The following is a 25,377-nucleotide window of genomic DNA, read 5'->3' on the forward strand; positions in this document are numbered from 1 at the left end:
CTCACCTGTGTTTAATCCTAAGGATTCAACAAGCATTCGTTGGTTGCACGCTCTATGTCAGATTTGGTGTTAGATATTGAAAAATAAAAAATCTGTTCTTGAGAAGGTTACAGCCTTCTTCTGTTTGGGAAAACAAATGTATGCAAACACACACCAATTAGTCGATTGGTTCTATCACTGAAGTGTAACATCAGATTCCTCGAAGGTGAAAAGGATCAGTCAATTCTGGGGGTGAGGGCTTTGTGGAAATTTTCAGAACAGGAGGTTCTTGGGTCTTGAAGATTCGCCAGATGAGCAGGGGAGAGGGGAGGAAGGGGGAGTGGAGGATGCTTGGCTTGGGCTAGTGGTCCAGGAAAAGGAATTTCTGTCATTGCAAAGGTCATGAAAAGAAACATGGAGCCAGAAAGAATTGCCAGAGTCAAGGAACTGTGAATAGATTAGTAGCTAGAGCTGTGGCTCGGAGGGAATCAAGCCTGTCCTTCACACTGTGCTGTGCTAAGGAGTCTGGGCTTTATCCTCAAGCTAACTAAGAGCTTTCTGGCTATGGAGTAATAGAATAAAGTGTGCATTGTGGTGAGTTGACTTCACAGATGGGATTGAGGGCTGGCATGTGCAGGAGTTGGTAGTCAGACTGGAAGCAAATATAGAAGGTGAGAGGAAAAGAATGAATGAGGATTCTGACTTGAGCAAAAGGATGAATGGTGTAGAATTAATCAGAAGTGGGAATACAGAAAATAGTGGTTTTGTGGGAAAGTGGTGAGTGGAATCTGTTTTGAGTGTATGAGGTATAAGTTCTTGATGAACGTGTGAGTAGAAATCTCCAGGAAAATTCTGGTCAAGATAGCATTGTGAGTTCATGTTTCAAAGCACCCTTTCCCCACTCCAAACACAGAGCAGTGATAGAAAGCGTATACCTAGAGAAACTTGAAAAGACATTGCTACCTCAAAAGTAAGATAAATACAACCTTGGACCAGATTTAGAAAAGAATATAAAATGATGAGCAGGACTGAAGCTGTGGTCTCCTGGGCTCAGGGTCTGGAAGCAGGTGGAGGTGGAGTTTATGTCTTGTGGGGTAATGAGGACTAAAAGAACTTGGGCAAGATAGAAAAAGTGAGCCAGTCTCACCCTTAGAAACCAGAGTCTGGTTTTAATTCCTGCATGAATGGAAACTGAGAATAGGTCCAACTATCCTGCCACTTGAGCCCCACCTGATACGAGCTTTATAGCTAGAAAGATTGGGAGACGCAAATATACCTTACAACCAGTACCTGGTCCAAGTCATCCTCTGGCTCAAGGACCAGGTATAGTCTTGTCCATATGGTTTGGGCCATATCTGAAGTAACTTGAAATATACCTGTGCTCTTGTGTGTACCCTCTTTCTCTCTGATGATCTCATGAGAGGACCATGAACCAGGTATGGATTGTCCCTTAGTCTAGGCTCCTGAATGGAAAATAGAAGCCAACCACATGCCCTAAGTACCTTTGGTCCCAGAGGGATGAGAGACACATGGAGCAGACCTAAAACCAAAATAGTACCTGGAACCCAGAAGCTGGTTCCTAGAACCTAGAGTCTAGCCAAGCCCAGCCAAGTGGCAGTCTGCCAGCAACCCCACGTACTTGAGACTAAATGGCCATGTTTTTAAGCTACTGAGTTTTGTTGTACAACATTGTTGTGGTAATAGTTGCTAACACTTTATACTTTATCACATTTGTTTTCTTCACGTGCTTTGAGAATATTGGTTTACAGGCTTATTTTGAATGGGAATTCATTCTTGTCTGTGCTTATTGCCACCTGTGTAATAAATTTCAGAAGGCTCCATGCAGGCCCCCCTATGTCCAGAGTCAGGTCTGATTGACTCTTTGGGTCCTGTGCTAGAGTATGTGGTTGGCCTCACCTTCCCATTTGGGAGCCCAGGCTGAGGGACAACAGATATCTGGGTCATTTCCTCTCATATCAGATATTCACAGAGTGAGAAGACAAGCCCAAGAGCATAGGTATACTTCAAGTTGCTTCAAATATGATCGAAGTGGACAAGTCCAAAATCAGGAAGCAGAGAATTATACTCCACCCACCATAAGGCCACAGTAAAGGTATGAACATATAATCCTATGATTTTTAGAAAATCATACAAGTGGGATGCCTTGGTGGCTCAGCAGGTTAAGCATCTGCCTTCAGCTCAGCTCATGATCCCAGAGTTCTGGGATTGAGCCCCCATGTTGACTCCTTGCTCAGCAGGGAGTTTGCTTCTCCCTCTCCCGTCCCCCTGCTCGCTCTTGCTCTCTCTCTCGGAAATAAATAAAATCTTAAAAAAAAAAAAAAAGAAATCATACAAGCAACTACAATAAATTTCATGCCAGTAAATTTGGAATTCTACATGAAAGGAAAAGGTTCTGAAATATTTGGTAAGCAATTGGAAATTTGTGTCTGGAACTCAGAAAAGTCGACGCAGGAAACAGAAGTCATCAGAAATAAATAGCTGCTGAAGTCTTCAAGACAGAGCAGATGGCAAGATCCCTTAGGAGTGTCCTTATTCTGAAGCAAGGTAGATAAGGAGGAGCCACATTGAAAACCAAGAGTAGAGTAGACTTAATGATTGAATCAGAGACCTGTCAACACCTATCAGAGGGAAAAGAAAGGTTCAAGAAGTTAAGTGTCAACAGAAGAGAAGTTAAATGAATTAAGGATGGCGTGCAAAGTGACCCCTGGAGTTGGCTGTTTGAATGGCTCGAATGACCTTCGTTATGTCAGGGCCAGCGCCACCGTGTGGCTCAGACACGTGGCCACTCTGAAGAGGGAGCAGGTCCTGGAAATGGACGCTGTAGGTGTAGATGACTTCAGAAGCTTGGCTCTGATGAAGAGAAGACTTTAGGAAGTAAAGGAAGAATCTACAGGTAGAGAGAGAGAGAGAGAGATAATAGATGAGGGGGGGACATGAGAGCAGGAAGAAGTGGGGTTTGAGAACCCAGCTGGGAGTTGAGGCCGGCACACCAGAGAAGGTGCCTCTTCCTGTGGTAATTAGGGGAAGTGTGAGGCCAGGTGCTAGGAAAGATAAGTTAAGAGGGATAGGGGCAGGGGAGACCACAGGAACTTGAGGGGATTCCTGCCAGATAACCTCTGATTTTTTGTAGAAGGAGATGAGGCCATCTGCTGAGAATAAGAAGGTGGGTGTCAAGCAGGGTCCTTGAGAAGGTCAGGAGAAGCTGCTAGGAAAATGGGGAAATGGGCTGCCCCCCTTTTCCCCATGAGAGAGTCATGAGGCCCCAGAGAATTAGCTATGATTTGCGCTGGGACCAGAACCCTGGGGTCTGACTTGTGAGCATTAAAATCTGGGATTCTAGGATCTTATTAAAATTTATAAAGATTCCATGAGCTCTACTTTCTCCATAGAAGATATTAAGTAAGAGGTAAGGATTGTCTTTTAAGCTGTCCACATTCCCATGTTCTTGCAGCATTGTAGGTTTAGTTTTAAAATTCTTATTCTTTTTTTTTTTCAGTCTTAAGTTTTTCATTCAGTGAAACTACAGTTACTGGAAAATCATATTCAATTTGAGATGTGCTTATTTTGAACACATTCCATTGGAATCTTTATGGAACCTGATTCTCCATTGTCTTGGACTTAGAAAAGTCGTAGAACCCTTCTAGACTTTAGCTTCTTCTATATGGATACAAATATTTCGATTGTATGTGATTGGAAATCTGCAACTTTTAACATCTATAGAACAAATCAACTTAATGGGCAATCCAAGAATTCACTACAACATAGGAGCAATCAGCAAAGAACAGTTTTCCAGTTCGGCAAAAACTCTTTGCAAATAAAAGATCCCATAAAGTTATTTGCACTTCTGCTGCTCTTTTTAAGCAAATCTTTCAGAATACTGATAGCACTATTATATGCTAAGAAAGCACATTCAAGATAAAGAAAAATTTAAGCTCAATGTATAATGTGTTGCTTCAATGAAAGATGTAAATAACTAAAATGGAAAGAATGACTGGGTTTTAATTTTGAATAAAAAATATAGTGTAAAACGTAGTGTGGTAAAAAATGCCATGAAATGGCTAGTTATTTATAAGAAGGAATAAAATAAAATTTTACCAATCTTGAAAGACTGTAATATCAACAGATAACACCACACAGGAATAAGACCATACTGTGAAACCTCACCAATCTTGATATACTTATTTGGAATTTGTAACAATTTTGACAAAAGCTTAATACAAGTTTACCTTTTCACCATTATTAATCAAATTATAGTATAAACAAGAGTCACAAAGTTAATGTTTAAATTACTTTAGAGAACAAATTATGTTCAAATATCTTGAGCAGACCATACTTAGTAACAATGTACATATGAATCATAAACAGTTTAATCTATCCCTTAAGGTAGTTCTCTTCAAGATTTCTACTATTTTTGTACTTGTTTGATCTTAAAAATAAAACCATCTCCTTAGAGATATTCCATCATTCAGATTTTAAATGAATTTTACTAGGCTCTTCCATACCCAGCCAAATTGTTATTTCATATAAAATAATTGAAGATTATTTTGCCTTTGTTCAATTCAGTCTTCTGGTTTACCTTAAAAAAACAAAAATAGGAGATAATAAATATATTGAATAATTATGAGGAAAATTACTACAATTTGATGAGCTTCTCCTAAGTGATAGGAAATATGTGAAGTATTTTATTTTATGTATTGGGGGTGGCAGACGGAGAAAGAGAGAGAGGATCACAAGGAGACTCCACACCCAGTGCAGAGCCAGATGTGGGGCTCGATCTCATGACCCAGAGATCATGACCTGAGCTGAAGGCAAATGTCCAACTAACTGAGCCACAGGTGTCCATGAAAGGGTTCACTTTAAAGTTAGGTGAAACTGATGAACAGATAAATGAGCTCCTCTAACTTTTGCATCTATTTCAGTTGCATTTGAATACTCATTCATCTATTCATTCAACAGATATTTACTGAATACTAACTATGCCCTGGGAATACCAGTGTGAGTATATGGACAACAATGTACCTGTGAGGTAATCCAATGTTTCAAAAAGTGATCCAGCTACAAATGTGTGTGTGTACATATATGTACATATGTATATACATATGATCACTGATTTATATATATTTGTAGCTGATCAATGTGAAAGTTGGAAATTCAGACATATTTTAAAGATACATATATATATCATGCATCCAAAATGTATCTGAATTTCTAACTTTCACATTTTCTGTGTGTTTATTCTGTATTCAATAGTGTTTGTATGTATTTCATGTTAGAGTTTTTGAACCAAAAGGGACCTTGGAAATGACCTAGTCTAAAATCGGTCATTTTACGGTGAGGATTCTCACAACCAGAAAAGTCAGGATCCTGCCCTCCATCAGACAGACACGTCTCACAGAACCGGCCTTAGAGTCCAGTTCCACTGGTCACCAGAGGGTGACTTTGCTCATATCAACATGCTTCATCTCCAGAGCAAATGAACGACAAAGCCAAATGAAACAGGAAACCAAAGTAAATCCCTCTCATCTTATGTCACTACAAAAGACATGCATCGAAAGCAAAAACAAACTCATATTTTATTTTATTTTTTAAAAACAGGTCGATCTGAAATGTCCAGGTGTAATATGTCTGAAGCTTGATAGGAGAGCAATCACCGACATTTCAGGATTGGAACGGAGCTCCTGGTCATCCACCTGACAGCTCTCAGGACCTGAGAGCTGTCCTGATGAGGGAATTGCTGTTTACCTCGAGATGCACCCTGGTCTCCAAACTGAGACTCAAGGGCCACATTTCTGTTTTCTAAGGCCCTTGCCTCTCCACTGAACTTGAAAAGAGGCTCCAGTACCATCCTGACAATCAGAGTGGTTTGTAGAAGGCTAGAAGAACAATCTCAGACTGATCCTCTGAACTGTGCAACATCAAATGGAATAAAATAGTGGGGTGGTTTTTTTTTTTAAGATTTTATTTATTTATTTGACAGAGAGAAATCACAACAAGGCAGAGAGGCAGGCAGAGAGAGAGAGAGAGAGAGGGAAGCAGGCTCCCCGCTGAGCAGAGAGCCCGATGCGGGACTCAATCCCAGGACCCTGAGATCATGACCTGAGCCGAAGGCAGCGGCTTAACCCACTGAGCTACCCAGGTGCCCCAAAATAGTGGGTTTTTTGGACAGAACAGGTGAAGCAGCTCTGAATCAGAGGTCTCTTTCAAAATGCTGTTTGTTTAAACACTAAAGAAACAGAAACACTTACTGACAGAAACCTAAGCTTTTAAGGACTTAAAAGCTATTTCTTTACCCCCCCCCCAAAAAAAACAAACAAAACTTTTCATGCAGATATCAAGAAAAATCCCATCTCCGAGGATGGAGACAGAGCACCTGGTGTCCATAGAGCACCATTAATTCTTAATAGGATCCTAATATTTTAGTGGACTTGCTCAACAGCACAATGGCTAGTCTGGGAAAACAAAGTCTATTCTTTGTCAAGTATGGGAGAGAATATGAAGGGACTCAGAAGACCAAGCCATAGAAGCCAATACTCTTCTCAAAAAACAAGCTTATTCTGGGGCGCCTGGGTGGCTCAGTGGGTTAAAGCCACTGCCTTCGGCTCGGGTCATGATCTCAAGGTCCTGGGATCGAGCCCCACATCAGGCTCTCTGCTCAGCGGGGAGCCTGCTTCCCCCTTTCTCTCTGCCTGCCTCTCTGCCTACTTGTGATCTCTATCTGTCAAATAAATAAATAAAATCTTAAAAAAAAAAAAAACCAAGCTTATTCTCCCATCATACCCAAAGGCTTGGTTTTCAGAGCAAGTGTCATCCACAGAAGGCTATCCTAAGGGTTGTTTCATACATTTTGCTTTCCCTGCTCTGCATTTTTGGGACATCTTCTTCCATTACTAATCACCTTTCCATTTATTCAGTATTTCCCTGGATTGTTAATTGCTAGAAGCTGTTGTTAACAAAGGTGAAGAAGACCTGGTCTTCCTCTAAAGAAGCTCATGGTCATAGCCATAAGGAAGCTCTACCATGATGATTCTTCAAGTTCAATGAGCGCAAATATCAGCTGGGGAATGCTAGAAAATGGAATTACCCCAAGCCTCATCCTGAAACCTTCTGATTCAGGAGTCTGAGGTGAAGTTCAACCATGTCCACTTTATAAAAACACCCCTGAGTGATTCTGATATAGGTGGTTCCCAGATGCCATTGTTCAACCCACTGGTCTGGAGAGAGACAACATTTTTCATGCTCATTTGAATCTCAGTTTACCTTCAGCTCCCAGCTTTCCATGCTACCTTCTTTCCTTCTGTGGCCTTTTTTTCTGTATCTCTCATGACACGGGCCATCTCCCACTTTCTGTCTTTACTGTTGCTCCTTTCTGGAATGCCTTGCCTCACCTAACAGATTCCTGGATGGGGGACTGTCTGGCCTTAATTTGTATTCTCTGCAGTGTGTAGCACAGTGCCAATTATTAATAATCATGCAGGTCTTCCTTCCTGGATGAAAGGGTTCAGTTCTAAATAGAGAGTTGTTTTTTTTTAAAGCAGACACAATGAAGTGTACTGATACAACAGAGAAAGGAGGATGTTTCTGGGGGTGGAATGCTAGGCTCAAAACTTCATAAGTAGAATAAACATGATGTTTGGGGAGACACTAAATAGCTTGGCTGAAATGTTACAAAAGGAACTGCATAAGGACAGAAGAGAAATGAGTGGGCAAATGGGAAGTGGTGGTAGCACAGATAGCTGCTGGAAGGTACTGGCTGCCCACCAGAGAGGAAACAGAGATGGTCAGAGATCAAGGTATTGGGCTGATCCCTGTGCAAACTGACTACCACTCCTTCCCCTCCAACGTTCTGTCCTGCCTTGGTATCCCTACCCTCTCAGCTTCTCCTTCACTCAAGGAGCCCTTTGTGTTCAACCTGTGTTCGCCATTCTCATATCATGGCCTAGAACCTCTCTAAAGGTCCTAGGCTGGGGAAACTACAGAGTTTCCCATCTCTATTCTGTCCTTCTTGCCTCTCAGCCTGCTGGGTTTTGGAACCTGGAGCAGAGAAGAAGCATGGGGAGCCAGCCTGGAGGGTTCTTGCTGAATTCCAAATGGGCATAGTGGTCTTTACCTGGGAGATGGGGAGAAGTGGAGACGTGTGAGATATGTTCTGAAGGTGGAAGCAGAGCTTGGTGAGAACAGCTAATGGAAGGAGAGAAGGAAGTCTGATAAGAGATACTTAGCACAAGGTTGGGCTGAGGATTAAACGACATGATGCCTTCTCCAGGTTTATAATGTGACTGCAGGTTACAGTTGCTGCTGCTGGAGGTGGGGAGGCCTGAGCATGACCTGGAAGCCCTGTAACCCATTTCTGCTAAGAAGTTCAAAGCATCTTCACTGGTATGATTCAGTCCTTCCTAACCACACCATCCTCCATCCTCTCCTGTACTGTTCCCTTCTTCTCCCAAGCCCCAGTTCAATCCTCAACTTCTCTCATAGATCTTGACCAGAGAAATTTTGGTGGGCTGATTATCTGTATGTGTCCACAACCTTCATCCCATGAACGCCCCAAGTGGGACTCAGAGGAGGTGGCAGGCAGAGGACTTCTGGGACATACCCAAGGAGCTCCATCCATTTTGTGCTGAAGGAGGTGATCATCCAGGAGTGCTCCTTAAAACTGTCCTCTAAAGAATTGCCAAGCCTGCTTTTTCATCACAAATCTGGTTCATTATAACAAACATCATAGGTTTGGGGTTTTGTGGGATTTTTTTAATCTCATAATTTGTTAGAAATTTTTCTAACAAAATATAAATATGGAAAATGTGTGGTAATGTGAGACAGGAATCCATCAAAATCCTTGAGGAGAACACAGGCAGCAACTCTTCGAACTTAGCCACAGCAACTTCTTCCTAGAAACTTCACCAAAGGCAAGGGAAGTAAGGGCAAAAATGAACTATTTTACATCATCAAGATCAAAAGCTTCTGTACAGCAAAGGAAACAGTCAACAAAACCATAAGACAACTAACAGAATGGGAGAAGATATTCACAAATGACATATCAGTTAAAGGGATAGTATCCAAAATCTATAAAGAACTTACCAAACTAAACACCCAAAGAACAAATAATCCAATCAAGAAATGGGCAGAGGACATGAACAGACATTTCTGCAAAGAAGACATCCAAGTGGCCAACAGACACATGAAAAAGTGTTCCACATCACTCAGCATCAGGAAAATACAAATCAAAACCATAGTTTTGAGATAGCACTTCACACCAGTCAGAATGGCTAAAAATAACAAGTCAGGAAATGACAGATGCTGGCAAGGATGCAGAGAAAGCGGAACCCTCCTACACTGTTGATGGGAATGCAAGCTGGTGCAACCACTCTGGAAAACAGTATGGTGGTTCCTCAACAAGTTAAAAATAGAGCTACCCTAGACCCAGCAATAGCATTACTGGGTCTTTACCCTAAAGATACAAATGTAGTGATCTGAAGGGCACTTGCACCCAAATGTTTACAACAGCAATGTCCACAATAGCCAAACTATGGAAAGAGCCTAGATGTCCATCAACAGATGAATGGATAAAGATGTGGTATACAGGGGCACCTGGGTGGCTCAGTGGGTTAAAGCCTCTGACTTCTGCTCGGGTCATGATCTCAGGTTCCTGGGATCAAGTCCCGCATCAGGCTCTGCTCAGTAGGGAGCCTGCTTCTGACCCCCCACCTGGCCTGCCTCTCTGCCTACTTGTGATCCCTCTCTCTCTGTCAAATAAATAAATAAAATTAAAAAAAAAAAGATGTGGTACACACACACACACACACACACAGGAATATTATGCAGCCATCAAAAACTTTTTTTTTTTTTTTTTGCCATTTGCAATGATGTGGATGGAACTAGAGGGTATTATGCTAAGGGAAATAAGTCAATCTGAGAAAGACAATTATCATATGATCTCTCTGATATGAGTAATATGAGGGGCAGGGTGGGGGGTCAGAGTGGTAGGGAGGGAAAAATGAAACAAGATGGGATCGGGAGGGAGACAAACCATAAGGGACTCTTAATCTCAGGGGAAAAACCGAGGGTTGCTGGTGGGGGGGTGAGGGGGAAGGATGGGGTGGCTGGATGATGGACATTGGGGAGAGTATGTGCTATGGTGAGTGCTGTGAATTGTATACAACTGATGATTTGTGGACCTGTACCCCTGAAGCACATAATACATTATATGTTAATAGGAGAATAAATAAATAAGTAAATAAATAGAAGAAAACGTATGGTAAACACAAATAAAACTTACCATCCCAAACATTTTTAAGTGTGTAGTTCAGTGTCATTAAGTGCATTCACATTATCACTCAAACATTACCACCACCCATCTCCAGAACCCTTCACCTTGCAAACCTGAAATTCTGTAACAATTAAACACCAACTCCCCATTCTCTCTTTGTCCTAACCCCTAGCAACCTCCATTCTATTTCCTGTCTTTATGAATTTGACTACTCTAGGCAACTCTTAGAAAAGGAATCATACAGTATTTGTCTTTTTGTAGTGGCTTTCATCACTTAGCTAATGTTCTCAGTTCATTCATGCTGTATAGCGTGTTTCAGAATTTCCTTCCCTTTTTAGGGCTGAATAATATTCCATTGTTAGTATGTACCACATTTTGTTTATCCATTCATCCACTGATGGACACTTTGATCACTTCTACCTTTTGGCCATTTTGAATAATACTGCTGTGCACTTGGCTCTACAAATATCTATTTGAGTCCTTGCTTCCAGTTCTTTTGGGCATATATCCAGAAGTACTATTGTTAGATCATATGATAATTCCATGTTTCATTTTTTAAGGAAGCACCATGTTGTTTTCCATAGCGGTTATATCATTTTGCATTCTTACCATCAATGCGCAAGGTTCTGATTCTTCACACCTTTGCCAACAATGTTTTCTGCTTTTTAACAAACATTTTTATTTTTATAATATTCATCTTAACGGGTACGAAATGGTATCTCACTGCAGTTTTGATTTGCATTTCCCTAGTGATTAAAGATGTTGAACATTTTTCCATGCTTAGTGGCCATTTGTAAATCTTCAGAGGATGTCTATTTGAGTACTTTGCCCATTTTTGAAGTAGTTTGTTCTTTGTTGTTGAGTTGTAAACATTCTTTATATATTCTGGATATTAATCCCTTATAAGATATATGATTTACAAACATTTTATCCCACTCTGTGGTGGTCTCTTCACACTGTTGATAATATGCTTTGATGCACAAGTTTAAAATTTTAATGAAATCCAGTTTATACTCTTTTACTGACTGTGTTTTTGCTGTCATAGCTATAATTTATGTTTTTAAAACAATTTTATAACTCAAATGCTGGAGCCAAAATCCTCTCCATTTTTCAGTTGGAGAAATTATTATGCACAGAAACTGATGTATTTACTCTACCCCAGCATAATCTGGGTTCTCTTTAGCAACCCTTACTTGCCCTGCAAGACAAAACAGGTACCTTGTTCAGAGGTGGAGCAAGTCCCTAGGGACCCTGTAGTTTAATCAACCCTTAAAGAGCTGTTTTTTGTCATTTTCTCTGCTGGTCATGTACAAGTTTCTCCCTGATGTTCGAAAGAAGAAGGCTTCTGGTATGGAGAGTCTAAAATATTTTAGAATGTATTCCTTTTTGGGCACTACGTTTTTCTAGAGCAGAATTCCCTGTTCAGAATGAATCAACGGCTTGTTTACACTATGCTACCAAATACTCGGGAGAGGAAATCTGAAAAGCTGCAACCACCGCCCAGGCAGAATTGTAGTGCTTTTGGTGTGCTAGTAAACACATGGTCATTTTTCATTTCATCGTTGTGGAAGAAGTCGCTCTGCACCTCCCTCTCCACATCTCCACTCGCACTTAGTTTATGTTTTAAAGCTTTATTGCTTTATTGCAACAAATGGGTCTGATTAGGGGTTTCTAAAAGGGGGGGGGGAACCACCTCACACTGGGACAACACGATGGGCCACAGTGAAAGGAACTTTCTAAGAATCCACTCAATAGTCCCGCCTCCTTCAATATGATCAATTTCAGATCAGTTTCAGGGGTGGTGGGTAGAAGGGTGACTTATTCCAACCAAGGGGAGTGTAGTGGGTTTTTGATCTCTGTCTCTTTTGGAGGTCTAAGAGTTGTAATGCTGCTCTGAGTTCTGTAGGGAGAGCATCTCATGGGGATTGCGGATTTAGCAATAGCTCTCCCCGGGTGACAGTGAGCGCGCTCGCCTGTGTCCCGTTGTCCCTTCGGGCGTGAGTGAACAGCTCACCTGAAAACTTTGAATCCCTAGGACGTTCTCGCTTTGATTTACTCTTCTGACCCTCCATACCCCCAGAGACGTTTGGGGAAGGGACAAGCTTACTCCGCCACCGCCGTGACGCTGTTGCTCCTCAACACTCCCACCGCACGTTCTAGATACTTTGGGGTCTAGAAACAAGCCCAGAAACAGCACCGTCGCGCACACCACGGGTGGACATTTGACCGCCCGGGAGACGCTTTCTTCCGACTTCGTTCCGCCGCGGTTCGGACGAGGCCAAGGGAGCCCCCGGGCAAGGCACCGCGCGGAGGAGAGACTGGGCGAGAGAGCGGCCAGGCAGAGGCGAGCGCGGGCCCGAGGGCGAGGCGAGCGCGGGCCCGAGGGCGGGGCGGGCGCGGGAGGGCGCGAGGGGGCGTGGGCGCGGCGGCCCGCGCGCCCCGGCGGGCCAGGGGGAGGGGCGCTGGCGGGAGCGGGGCCTCCCGCCCGGGGTGAGCGGCGCGCGCGGCAGCCCCGCGGCACAGAGCGCCGAGCGGGGAGCGCAGGCCGGCGGCGGAGGCAGCGAGGGAGGGCTAGAGCGCAGACGTCCGACGCGCGGCGCGGCTGCCATGGGCGCGCAGTGACCGGCTGTTCAGCGCGAATTTCCTTGACCGGCCGTGCGTCTCCTCGGTCACCATGAAAGGTAGGGCGGCGGCGGGCTGCGCGGGGCTCCGGGCCGGCAGGGCGGGCTTCGGGGCGCGCGGGAGGGGACGGAGGTGCAAGCCTATGCTTAACTTTCTCCGGGCGGAGGGCCAGAGGAGCGCGGCGCGGGGTTCGTGCGTGCACCCGTGGGACGCTCCTCGGCTCGGGAGTTGGGCACGGCAGGAGACCTAGATGTTCGGGGTTTTGGAGCGTGCAAGTAACCCCCTCCCTATCGCGTCTCTGCAAAGTAGTTTGGAGCCCTAAGTCGTTGTTTACGGATTCCAGTTCCCAACTTTTTAATTGAAAAAACATGCCGAGGAGAGTGGAGGCATCCTCATTCCGAGTCGGTTTTCAGCTGTGCGGCGCTCCACTCTCTGCTCGGGGACCTCTCCTCCTGGCTGGTGCCGTTTCCCCATCCGAGAAGTCGACGTGCTGCGGGCAGGGTTGTTTCCTCCTGGACTCGGGGATGTTCTCGGTGCGTCCTCCCTACATCTGGCAATGATTAGGTGCCCGCGGAGTTCAGCTGGCTCAGAAAGTGCGTTTGGCATCTTTCTACATCCGACCCACCGATTGGAAAATAACTGCTCTTCGTTCCGCGTCCCTTCCACGTGTCCGCCTGTGGAGCTGTGTGCTCACGTGTGTTCAGAGGTGACACAAATCATCCCGCTGGTCGTCTCCAAAGCTGTGTCCTTTGCAGGCCGGCTTAGGGAAGTGTCGGATGTTACCGTACCTTTAAACTGAAACACAAGGAGAAGGACTTTGCGAGGCAGCTTTCTATTTATTAGAAACATGGAGATTGGTCAGCAGAATTCTGATTTACATGCGAGATAAATAATTACAACATCAAAGGGAATCGTTTGGGGATGGGCCGACGTGGTGTTTACACAAGACTCCAGTTTCTGGTCTTGTACTAGGATAACACGTTTCAGATACCGCGCGCGCTGGGCCTGAGCGAGGGGGCTGGGTGTGAAGTGCCATCCGACCGCGGTGACCACATTTCCAGCCATGCCATCGCTTTGACTTGCCAGGGTTGCTGTCCGAGGGAGGTGCCCGGGGAGCCCCACACTCTTGGAAAGTAACTTCCCTCTAGGTTTCTCCGAAAGGAGGTCCTCGCTAAACTATCCCGAGTGATAATGTCCTACCAATTAGCTGCCCTTCCAAGGTATTGGTTTCCTCATCAAGGAGACCCTAGGAAGGGCAGGGACTGAATTCCAGGTGAAAAGTGACCGTCCCCAGAAGAGAAACAAAAGATAGGATGCACTTTTCTGGCTAGGGAATTTCAAAATGCAGTGGTGGATGTTTCTTCTTTTTCCTCTCAGTTTCTCTTCTCTCATTGACACTTTAGGAAACTCTTTCCTTGGCTAGCACTGATTAAAGGATCCTCTCAGCAAGGAAAGAGTTCACAGGCTACACGTTACATTGGGGCTCAGTTACCCTCATTTTAGCCAAAAGTTAATCCTCTGATTCCTGGTCACTGACGCCAGTGGTCTTTGAACTGTTGGAAAAGATAAGCGAACTGCTCACTCCCTCAGCTCCTGTGTTGGTTCTTGAGCCCTGAAAATCTTGTTATGCTTTTTGACTGGGTAAATGACTGGGTTATTGCAGTTTAGGTATTTTTCAGTGTTATTAAAGAAAGACACGCCTGAAAGTCCTAAACGTGTATTTGTGAGATTTATTCTGCATTCTGGACCAGCTTGCAGACCCCCTGGAGAAGGCTCATTGCTTACCCTCTATGATCCAGGCGCTGCCTAAAGCCCCCACATAACTTCTGTCCCAGTGGGGGAGGGCTAATAAGGGACCTGTGAATCCCACGGTAGACTACTCACTTTGAAGGCCTCTTTTAAAAGGAAATATTCTGGAAGAAGTTTGCTTACCAACTGTTGCCATATAATTTACATTCATTTGTCTGTTTAGTGAAATGGGGAGGGAAGGAGACAGTAATAATTTTATAGAATCTACTAAGTGCCAACCACGGTGCTATACCCTCTACAAAGCACTGTCAATTAATCTTCTCAATGATACTATGAGGTAGGTATTTGAACTCATATTATAGATGTGGAAACTGAGTCTAGAACAAATAGGAACTGGCAACCAGGAGTGTGGTAGGCACTAAAGACAAACTTTGCCAGTTTCCTTGTGTTGCTTGGAAAGAGCTATAGGACACCAGGTATGACAACTTCTGGTGTAGACCGGAAGAAAAGTAAATCTCAGACAACTGAGTAGCCAAGTAACCCGTAACTGGTGCAGTAGCCAGGAAGGGGTTGGATCCAAGAAATTGGACACAAGCTTTCTGAAGCCAAGCACAGAGTATTTCTAGCCAAAGAGGAAGGACGCCTATACCAAGTGAAATTATCTTGACTTTTGCCATTAGTTAACCAACCCAAAGCTTCCCTTGGATTTATGATTATGTTGCATAGTTATTAACTCGTTATACTTAAGAAAGCCAACATTTCATTAGAATTTAATTTCCCTAAATGATAGAGGCCAATGACAAACCTTGCAAATGCTTAAAGTATTAACTTAAAACATTTTTTTAGACAAACAAAATTAGTGGACGTGTTAGAAGTTACAGAATTTTTTTTTTGCCAAAAGAAAAATTTAGCTTTTTACGAATCAGACGCCTTTATAAGGTTTGACTTTCTGTTTGACTTTCTAATTGTGTTTCATGGCTTGGGTAATAAACCTGGCTTTTGGAGTGTAATTCCATATCCGCCATGAGCCACAGCGCCACCTATCTGTTGCATTCAGCAAATATTTGTCTCGGTCTTATTTCCTCCATCTCTGGAATCATAAGTACCAAAATAATGACATCATTATATATTTTCCAGAAGAAAATTACTTGCCTCATTGCTGCAATACTTGCAGTCTTCCAAACTGATTAAAACACGAAATTGGTTTTAATTTCCAGTTTCATTTTCAATTAGCTGTACTGCACCATTAATCTCATGTTTTGGATAAATACTCACATTCTTTTTGAAGGAATCTGACTCCTCCAGAGTTAGGTGTGTTAATATTAAATCACATTTCTAGTTCTTAAAGTTGGGAATATTGGTGAGTTTTAAAGCAGCAGCACTTGTTGCCTAAGAGATGGCCAAAAACAACCACCAGCACACGGGACCACTGAGGTCCAAACCACCGTTCTAATTTAACACAGGGAGGAGGTTGGTGCCATCAAAACATAGTATTCAGCTGCTTATTTTTGTGTGCTTGTATATAAACATTTCTAAAATACTGTTGGCAATAATTCTTTAAAAATGCTCTGGTAAGCAGTCTACTGCCGGTTGTTTTTCTGGACTCACAGTCTCCTTGCCTTACCGCTGTCTCTAAGATTTCTTGTCCTTAACTGGGATACGTAAACAATTGTGTAAGGGCTGACTGCACTGAAAGCATCATGTTTTATGAAAGGAACTGGAAACAAAATGAGGCCTTTTTCCCTTCACTGATTGGAACTGGGACTACCCTTCCTTTGGAAGGTGAATTTGCAATCTAATTATACTTTTGACTTTTCATTAGTTTGGGGATGCTTAACATTCTTAATCTGAGGCTTAATTATTGCTAAGTATAGATCTTTCCTGTGGTCTCCTCCGCAATTTCCCAAGATTGTGCCCTGCTTACCCTCCCCAGCTCCTTAACCATGCAGCTCATCCACTGATAAGGTATGACTGGGAAAAGCTGGCAGATGATAGTTCTCAAGCTATAGCAAACCAGGTGCCTAATTTTCTGAATTAACACTTACTCTCATTAAAATAGTCTTTTAAGACAGTTGATGCAGCTGCTGCCGAAGTAAGTTAAATGGCCCTCCAAGTTTTCAGATGGGAAAATAGATATTTAAATTTTGTGATAGAAGAAAAGCATATTTTGCCTGGGGTGAATGAACACAGCTTGTGAGTAGTCTCTCAGGGGGCAAATCTGACACATGTCTGCCCATGGTGGGAAGCAGGGGTGGGGTCCTGGGAGAGGAAGCCCAGAGCCGTGGCAGAGCGCAGCCTTCCTGTTGGCGGTATGTGTGTCTGTGGTGCTTTGGAAGTTCATCTGGTGAATCAGAGTGGGAAGAATTGGACGGCCAGGTAGGAGGACAGCATTCTAGGCCTGAAAGATACACATCTGTGAAGAGAGTCTACCTCCACCACGGGGTCAGCTTTGCCAGGCTGGTTCTGTGCTCTCCATCTTCTGCCATTCCGAAGGCACAGGCTCACTGTCTCTCAGCTTCCAGAGTTCCTGTCTATGGCCCAGAACAGGGTCATGAGCTGGAAGATAAATGCCAGGAACAAGGTTGATCTGAACCATGGTTTATGCTCACCAACAACTTCTTAGGTGAGACTGATGGCCACTTATAGGCCCACATCTTATTTTTCTCTCTAATAATAGCTAACATTTACTGAACACCTGCCAAGCCAAGTGTTCTTATTTTCTCCATTTTTCAGATGGGAACACTTAGGCTTAAAGAGGTGTAGTTCCTTGTAAGGGCATCCAGCAAGTCAATGGCAAAACTGGTATGCAGACTCAGGCAGTCTGACTCCAGAATCCACGTTACCCCCCTAGCTTAGACTCCTTCCTAGCCAAACCCTAACATTCCACTCAATCAGCACATCTTTGCTGAGTACCTACTGTGTGCTGCTTTCCAGTAGATACTAAGTGAGCAACACAGAGAAGGTCCTATTGTCTGGACTCAGACATGTAATCACCTGGCGTCGAAGGTCTGAGGAAATTGATGTGCTCTTCAGCCAGCCACGAGAGGATCTCCTCTAGACAGGAGCTCTGCAAAGATAAAGCAGATTCCAGGGTCGTTGTGGTGTGGGGAGTTTATCTTTAGGAGGTTTTGCTTATGACTGACTGACTGAATGTGAATGGCCCACCGAAGCCAGCAATTCTGAAAACAGCCTCTATACCACGGTCCTGCTGACAGGTTTGCCAGGAGAAAACGGAACATCGTCCGAAGTGCCGTTTTCAAGAACAGACTGTAACCACTGTAGGTGATCTGTTAAAGAAACCAACAAAAATAAAACAGTAGGAGTGGAGATAGTAATAAACATTTTGAGCAAGGGCTAGGGGAGGATAGACATTCTTCATAGAAAGTATTGCATTCTTTACTGCTGACAACACAGTTTCTGACCACACCAACAGAGCTTGAGGGAAGTAACTTTCAATCAAGCACTGATTTGATTTCTGTGTAAGCGGGTGTTATTTGAAGAACCCAAACCAATAGAGGACCCTGAAAAGGTCTTGCTGATTTCTTACGTAGGGGACCTTGGTAATTATACGGCCGTGAGAGCCAACATAAACAGAAATTAGTAGTCCCAAATTAAGATGCCAAAGAACTAATCCCTGAATTTATCATGCGTACTCAATCAGTACTCGTTAGAATATAAAGGAAATGTGTTTTTCCACATGGGAGAAATTTTTAAAATTAAGTAAATTTATTGGACTGGGATTTATTAAATATGACTCCTTTATGCTTCCTGAATGGTTTGGGATTACAAATCTGTATCACATGAGGTCATAGTCACTAGCGTGAGAGATTGGACATTTAACATTCTGCCTAACTTGTCCTAGGCTTTCGTGGAAGCAGTTACACTTCTTTGAGCCTTAGTCACTTCCTTAAGACCTAGAAATGTTAGGAAACTCACTGATACTTATATAACAACTTATCATTCACAGGCAAAATAGTCCTCTCTTATAATGCAAAATATATACTTTAAAATACAACATTTCATAGAATGTCATCATACATAGTGATCCCAGGAATTGAACCTGAGAATTCTAATGTGGTGACAAGGAGTCTGGACTGTGAAACCAGAGGGCCTGGTGGCCATATGCAAATTACCTAACCTCCCCTGAGGGGCCTGGTTTCCTTATCTGTCAAAGGGGGAATAGTAACAGCATCTGCACAATGACATTTTTGTTTGTTTATTTGAGGATTCAATAGGTTAGGATAGATCAGTTCTTTAGGATGGTGTCCAATAGGTAAGGAAAATTCAGGACATTTTAGTTTTTGTAATACTGTGTAATTGTAACCTGCTGCTTCCTCCAGGCTGTAATATAATTGCCAGTTATGAACCATTTAAGTTAATCAAGTGATACAGTTTATACCATGAAGAACAGAGCTCAGTTTTGAAAGGAAAGTAATTTTCAAATTATGAATGTGTTAAAAATGACCTCAGGGATAGAAGGGAGCTGCACTCTCTATAGGAACAGTGCTCATGTTGGTCCACCTCCAGCGGCTCTCTCTTGTGTTCTTGTTGTCATTATAATGTAGTGTAAAAAAAAAAAACAAAACCACACACACACACACACACACACACACACACAACCAGCCCTACTGAAAATGCAGGGACCATATTTATAGTGAATTTGCAATTCTAGTGAAATCATATGATTTTTCTCATTTATGATAGTCGTAGAAAATTTGATTTAATATTTGTAAATACATTTGATTTGCCCATGAGCACTAATTTTCCTGGAGCACCTTTGTTCAGGTGCCTAATGATAATGATGTAATATTTTAAAAATTTGTATCTCAAATGCAGTGTCCAGTTTTATCCCAGTACAAATATGACATAAAAGAATCAAAACATAAAACAAATTTTTCTCTGAGGAACTATTAAGACAGGGGCACCTGGGTGGCTCAGTCATTAAGAGACTGCCTTCGGCTCAGGCCAGGATCCCAGGGTCCTGGGATTGAGCCCCACATTGGGCTCCGTGCTCAGCGGGAAGCCTTCTTCTCCCTCTCCCACTCTCCTTACTTGTGTTCCATCTCTTACTGTGTCTCTCTGTGTCAAATAAATAAAATCTTTAAATATATATATTTCATATATATGTATAAAAAAGGAACTATTAAAACAGGTATATATGTGTATTTTTAAAAAAAACTGTATGAGATCATGTCTATTTCACTGCTAGTGTTGATTTCCTATTAAGCTGTCATATTTGTATTTTTTTAATTTCTTTGGGCCACCAAATCCTAACTGGCTTTCACTTATTCTTTAATATATTTAAATGTATTCAAATAATCTTTATATTAAACATATTCAAATATTTGTTTAGCATATTACTGAGACATATTCAAACATTTAGTACATATATAGCCTGTCCTTAAGGAGCTTGCAGTCTAGTGGGCAGTGTAAGGCTTATGCATAAACAACTGTAATCTAAGGTAAGATGTGAAAAGTGCCCGAGCTGAGGTTCTGATAAATGTTGCTAGAGGACACGGGAGGAGAGGACAACCTGCCTGCAGCCAGGGATATTTTCCTTTGGAGGGACGATGCGACCTGATTCATTATCTTGAATTAGAGTTCATATTTCAGATTGCATTGTTCTAATTGTAATTAAGAGGCAAATGGTGCATCAGGGCACCCCACAACCTTGCAGTATGACATCTCAGTATGGGAGGTGAGAGAAAATTGAAGTTTTCTCAGACTTTGTCTCCTAAGCTCAATGTTGGTCTATCATTTGTAATTAATTACAATATATTGCTTTGGCATAACTGTTCAGATAACCTAAAGTTATGGAATTTCAACCAAAACAGATGTATCCTTTATGTTTGTCTGTCTGTCTGTCTGTATGTATTTATATATTTATTGGGGGAGTTAGCAAAGACCTGTTATTTTTGCATGCCTCCAGAGAAATGGACAGCATTAGTTTTCTTTGACAAATGACCCATGTATTTGAGGGCTTCCAGAGCCCTTACAAAATTTGAGGCGGTGATTCATCTTCCTCCAGACTTTCTTGTTATTCACTCTACCAATGTGTGACTGGATGAGGGGGTTCCCTCCTAAAAGAAAAGGAAGCATGTCCTCTCCCCTGTAGTTACCCATGAGGGGTAGATGTGGGGATCAAGGTTTTGAGTATCATATTTGTTTCTTACTTTTTAAGTTGTTGAAGTTGGCTCCTGGGGGAAATCTGGTTTAGCCCCCACTACCAATTTAGTGGTAAAAGTAACAAAATAAACGCAACCACTTCAATTTTGTTGGACTGTAAAGGAAGGAAAATGGTATTGTAGCTCTTTTTACCCTACAAGCAAGTATCTGCTGTTTTTACAAGCATCAGAATTATAAGTTGTGCCAGAAATTGGGGCCAGTTTGTATCTATAATACTGACTAAAAACAAAAAGCAAACAACAACAAAAAACACTTATACCACTGAACCAAAAAGTGATCGCATTGTTGCAAAATATAACATTTGAAAAGCAGCTGAGTAATTGAAATGAATCTTCTGCAATATTTGGAATAATCTAAAAGTATTTATTTTTTTAAAGATTATTTATTTATTTATTTGACAGACAGAGATCACAAGCAGGCATAGAGGCAGGCAGAGAGAGAGGAAGGGAAGCAGGCTCCCTGCTGAGCAGAGAGCCCGATGCGATGCGGGGCTCGATCCCAGGACCCTGGGATCATGACCTGAGCCGAAGGCAGAGGCTTTAACCCACTGCGCCACCCAGGAGCCCCAAACCACTAAAAGTATTTAAATCGCTACAAATTCCTTTTATCCATTTAGGGTCGGGTAGGGGAGAAGCCTGGAAGGCAGATCTAATTACCCCACCAAAATTATCCTGAACCTCTGTATTTTACTACACTGCGCTGAACTAATTCCCTTGTAGAATACTTAACAAGTGTGGCCCAAAAATGCCAGTAGGGTAAAGCAAACTATACAAGGGGCCACATAAGGTTTTATATTTAGAAAGCTTTGAAGCCATGGCAGATAGTACCAGTTTGGTTCTTAGGGTTAAATCAAGGTTAAAGAGTGTATGTCTTCAGTTTTTGTAACTCAAATTCATTAAGATACATTTTTTTTCAGTATCAACTGGATACTTCAGTGCCGGTTAGCTATAGATCATATTGAACCCACCCCACATATTACCCTTGTTAACCAAAATTTCCTGCTGTTTACCTCCCTAGATGCTCACTTCAGACCAGAACTTCGTGTCTTTTAAACAGACTTTTTAATTTAATTTAATTTTATTTATTTGACAGAGAGAAATCATAACTAGGCAGAGAGGCAGGCAGAGAGAGAGAAGGAAGCAGGCTCCCCGTGGAGCAGAGAGCCCGACGTGGGGCTCGATCACTGAAGTCTGGGGTCATGACCTGAGCCGAAGGCAGAGGCTTTAACCCACTGAGCCACCCAGGCGCCCCAGAACTTTGTGTCTTTTGAAACTCAATCACTGGGGCACCTGGGTGGCTCAGTAAGTTGGGCATTGGACTCTTGATTTCGGCTGGGGTCACGAGTTGAGCCGGAGTTCCAACTCAGGTCTTACAATTCCAAAAGCCAAGCTTTACCAGTATATCAGCCTAGCGTTAGGAGGAAAGTCCTCCCAGACAGTACAGCAGTGTCCCAGGGGATGTCCAAAATACTTAGCAACCCAGGCGACACTCTGTGGAGGCCAGAGTTCCCCAGACCCCTAACTCCATGAAAGCTCCTCCATGCAGCACTGGCCAATGGAGGGTGATTGTAGACTCAGGGGCATTTGGCCCCAGGAGTGCAAGGGCACTTTCTCCTCTCCTCACCACCCAGCCCTGCTCCAGTAGGCATTGGTGGTGGGAACTCATGGGAAGAGCTGGCAGGAATGCTCCCAGCAGAGCACATTCACCAGCTGGTTTGGAAGCAGTTAAACATTTTACCCCCTGACGGGACTGTGCTGTTTTGTTCTAACAGTGATGGGTTTACATGAGCTGGGACTGCACTGAGGTAGAAAGAGCACAGAGTCGCTGATGGCTGCATAATCTGGACAGCATCACCCAACTCACCTTGGAAAAGAACTCTGAACTCAGCCTGGCCTCTGTCCACGGTCCTTCAGCCTGGCTCCTAAAAAAGTCTGAGCTTGTTCTGTTCAGCCTGGCATTTGTCAGGACATGCGGTGTGCCAGGGATCGATGGCTGCAAGTCCAGACTTCGTGTTCTATTGCTGCAGGTTGAACTCACACTGGCTCTTTGCAGCGGGGTGGACCCGGGTCCTCTGCACCTTCTCTGGTCATTGGCATCCGTAGGACCTGAGCACTTTCATTGTTGTCTACCTGCCTTTTATCTTCCACCCACATTCCCTTGTTTTTTGTTTGCTTTTTTCTTTTTTTTTAAATCAAAGTCAGACATGTACATAGTTCGACGAGTTGACTAATATTTATTATGAATGAGATTTGTTATGAAAAACAGCAGTTGCCAGCCCGACCCACCTTCATTTCATCATTTTCCAGTCCCGAGAGGCAGCCTCTTCAGAACATTTTTAGCATTTTCTTTTGGCATTTACTTTTCTTGCGGTTATCTACTAATGCCTAACAAACCTTCCCCAAACCTTGCAGCTTAAAACAACTGTTGTTTATTTGTTCAAGATTCTACAATTTGGGCTGGCCTCTGCTTCCTGAGGGGTTGGCCAGGCTGGCCGGCTTCACCCCCGTGGCTGGGCATCAGCGGGGTGGCTGGAACGGCTTCCTTCCCGTCATCGTCTCTCGTCCTCCAGAGATCTTCTCTTCTTGGGGGGCCCCCAGTCCAGCATGGTAGTCGGACTTTGCCCACGGTAGCTGCCTGCCAGGAGGGTGAACACAGAAGCTGGAGGGCATCTCAGGCCCGGTTTCTGAGGTCACCCACTGCCACTTCTGGCAAATTCCATCAGCCAAAGCAAGTTGTAGGGCCCTCCCAGATTCAAGAGAGTGGAAATGGACTTGAACATGGAGGGATGAAAAGAATTACTGGTAGTCCTTCATGCAGACCTTCTGCCACAGAGCCTTTTCTTTAAGTCCCATGCTTTGGGACACTTCCTCCTCCTCTTCCTCCTCCTCCTTATTACTACCATTATTTTGAGTTTAGGCGTTATATATTGACTTCCCTTTATATCTGATAAGGATTTAGTTCTTTCACCCTTCATCTCCAACACCCTCATGGACGCCTTCTGTCGCCCTGCATCATCCCAATAGAGTCACATCACAGTCTTGATTAAAGCAATATTTAGTGTTCACAGCTGACTCCTGTTTCTTTCTTGCATAACTTCTCTTCCTCTAGAGTTAATAATCCTCTTGTTATTTTGCTTGCTTAGCTTCCTACGTATATACACATCATCGTCCATCCCGAATCTCTTCCTCTTCTCCGGATCTCTACACAGGTGTTCACCTATAGTAGATGTTTGCTCATTTCCATCTTTTTGAAGAAATCTTCCTTGGAGCCTTCTGACTTCCTCAGGGTTAGGGTTAGATTAGGGTGTGTAGTGTGCATGTATATGGGGACACAACACGTCTTTCTGGGTTTGTTCCTTATTTTAGTGGAATGCATTCTCTAATGTCTTGAGGAAAGTATGCATGAGAGGTACGTTTTAGAGCGATCTGTGGTTTTGAAGAGATCTTTATATTACCTATTTAACCGCTTGAGAGCTTTCTGTATAGGAAATAATTTAGCTGTAGAATTTTGAGGGCATTGATCTATATTCTTTTAGTTTTGCTGTTGAGAAGTGAGGTCATTTTCTTTCTTTCTTTCTTTCTTTTTTTTCTTTTCCCCTGTCTGGAAGCTTTTAGGATTTTCTTTTTGTCCTCAGTGTTCTGAAGTGTTATAGTGATGTGCCTTGGAACAGATCTCTTTCCTTTGTGCTGGGAAGTAATCCCTTTCTCTCCAAAGACTCCTTCAGTACTGAAAATTGCTGTTCAGTTCTTCCTCTGATGGTTCTCTACCATCAAAGAAATGTTCTTTTACCCAAAACACCTGTTATTTGAATATTGGACCCACTGAATGGATTCTCTAAAAAATTTTTTTGGTCTTTGCTCTTTTTTTTTTTTTTAAGATTTTATTTATTCATTTGACAGACAGAGATCACAAGTAGGCAGAGAAGCAGACAGAGAGAGGAGGAAGCAGGCAGAGAAAGGAGGAAGCAAGTTCCCTGCTGAACAGAGAGTCTGATGTGGGGCTTGATCCCAGGACCCTGGGATCATGACCTGAGCCAAACGCAGAGGCTTTAACCCACTGAGCCACCCAGGCACCCCGTCTTTGCTCTTTTCCATTTACTTGCTTTTTTCTTCCTACTGTCAGACTATGTCAACCCTATTTCCCAGCTCTTCTATTAGGTTTTTATTTTTGTAATCATACTTTTAATTTCCCAGAGCTTTTTCTTTATCTCTGTGGTTCTTTCTTTGTTATAGCATCCTGTTCTAATTTTATGGATACATTATCTTCTCTTACCTCTCTAAGGATATTAATGGTAGAATATTTTTCTTGAAAATGTTTTCATGTCACATGTATTTCCTCCAGATTTCTTTATCTGATTTCTTTATTTTCATCTTTGTCTTTTCATGTTAAAGGCTGTGTCAGATGTGTGGTGTCTTCTCATCTGTGGGAGCAGGTTATTATAAGGGTTAATTAGAACCTCTCTGTTTTGGTGGGATTTGTGAACTGTGACTGTCCCTCTAAGCTGAACTGGCTGGGCTTTTCCACCAGGGACCTCCCAGAATCAGAAACATTCGTTT

The 25,377-nt window shown here is 43.0% G+C and overlaps 1 protein-coding gene across 1 annotated transcript in view; it reads left to right on the forward strand.

Annotated features, from left to right (window-relative positions):
- Positions 1-12,751: 12,751 nt before the first annotated feature.
- Positions 12,752-25,377, forward strand: part of COLEC12 (collectin subfamily member 12) — a 191,973-nt gene continuing 179,347 nt past the window's right edge. The window contains exon 1 of the mRNA XM_046025989.1: positions 12,752-12,945. Within this exon, the coding sequence (XP_045881945.1) occupies positions 12,939-12,945 (7 nt within the window). The 5' untranslated portion in view covers positions 12,752-12,938. The remainder of the gene's footprint in view (positions 12,946-25,377) is intronic.

Source organism: Meles meles, chromosome 12 (assembly GCF_922984935.1).
Source record: "Meles meles chromosome 12, mMelMel3.1 paternal haplotype, whole genome shotgun sequence".
NCBI lineage: Eukaryota > Metazoa > Chordata > Mammalia > Carnivora > Mustelidae > Meles > Meles meles.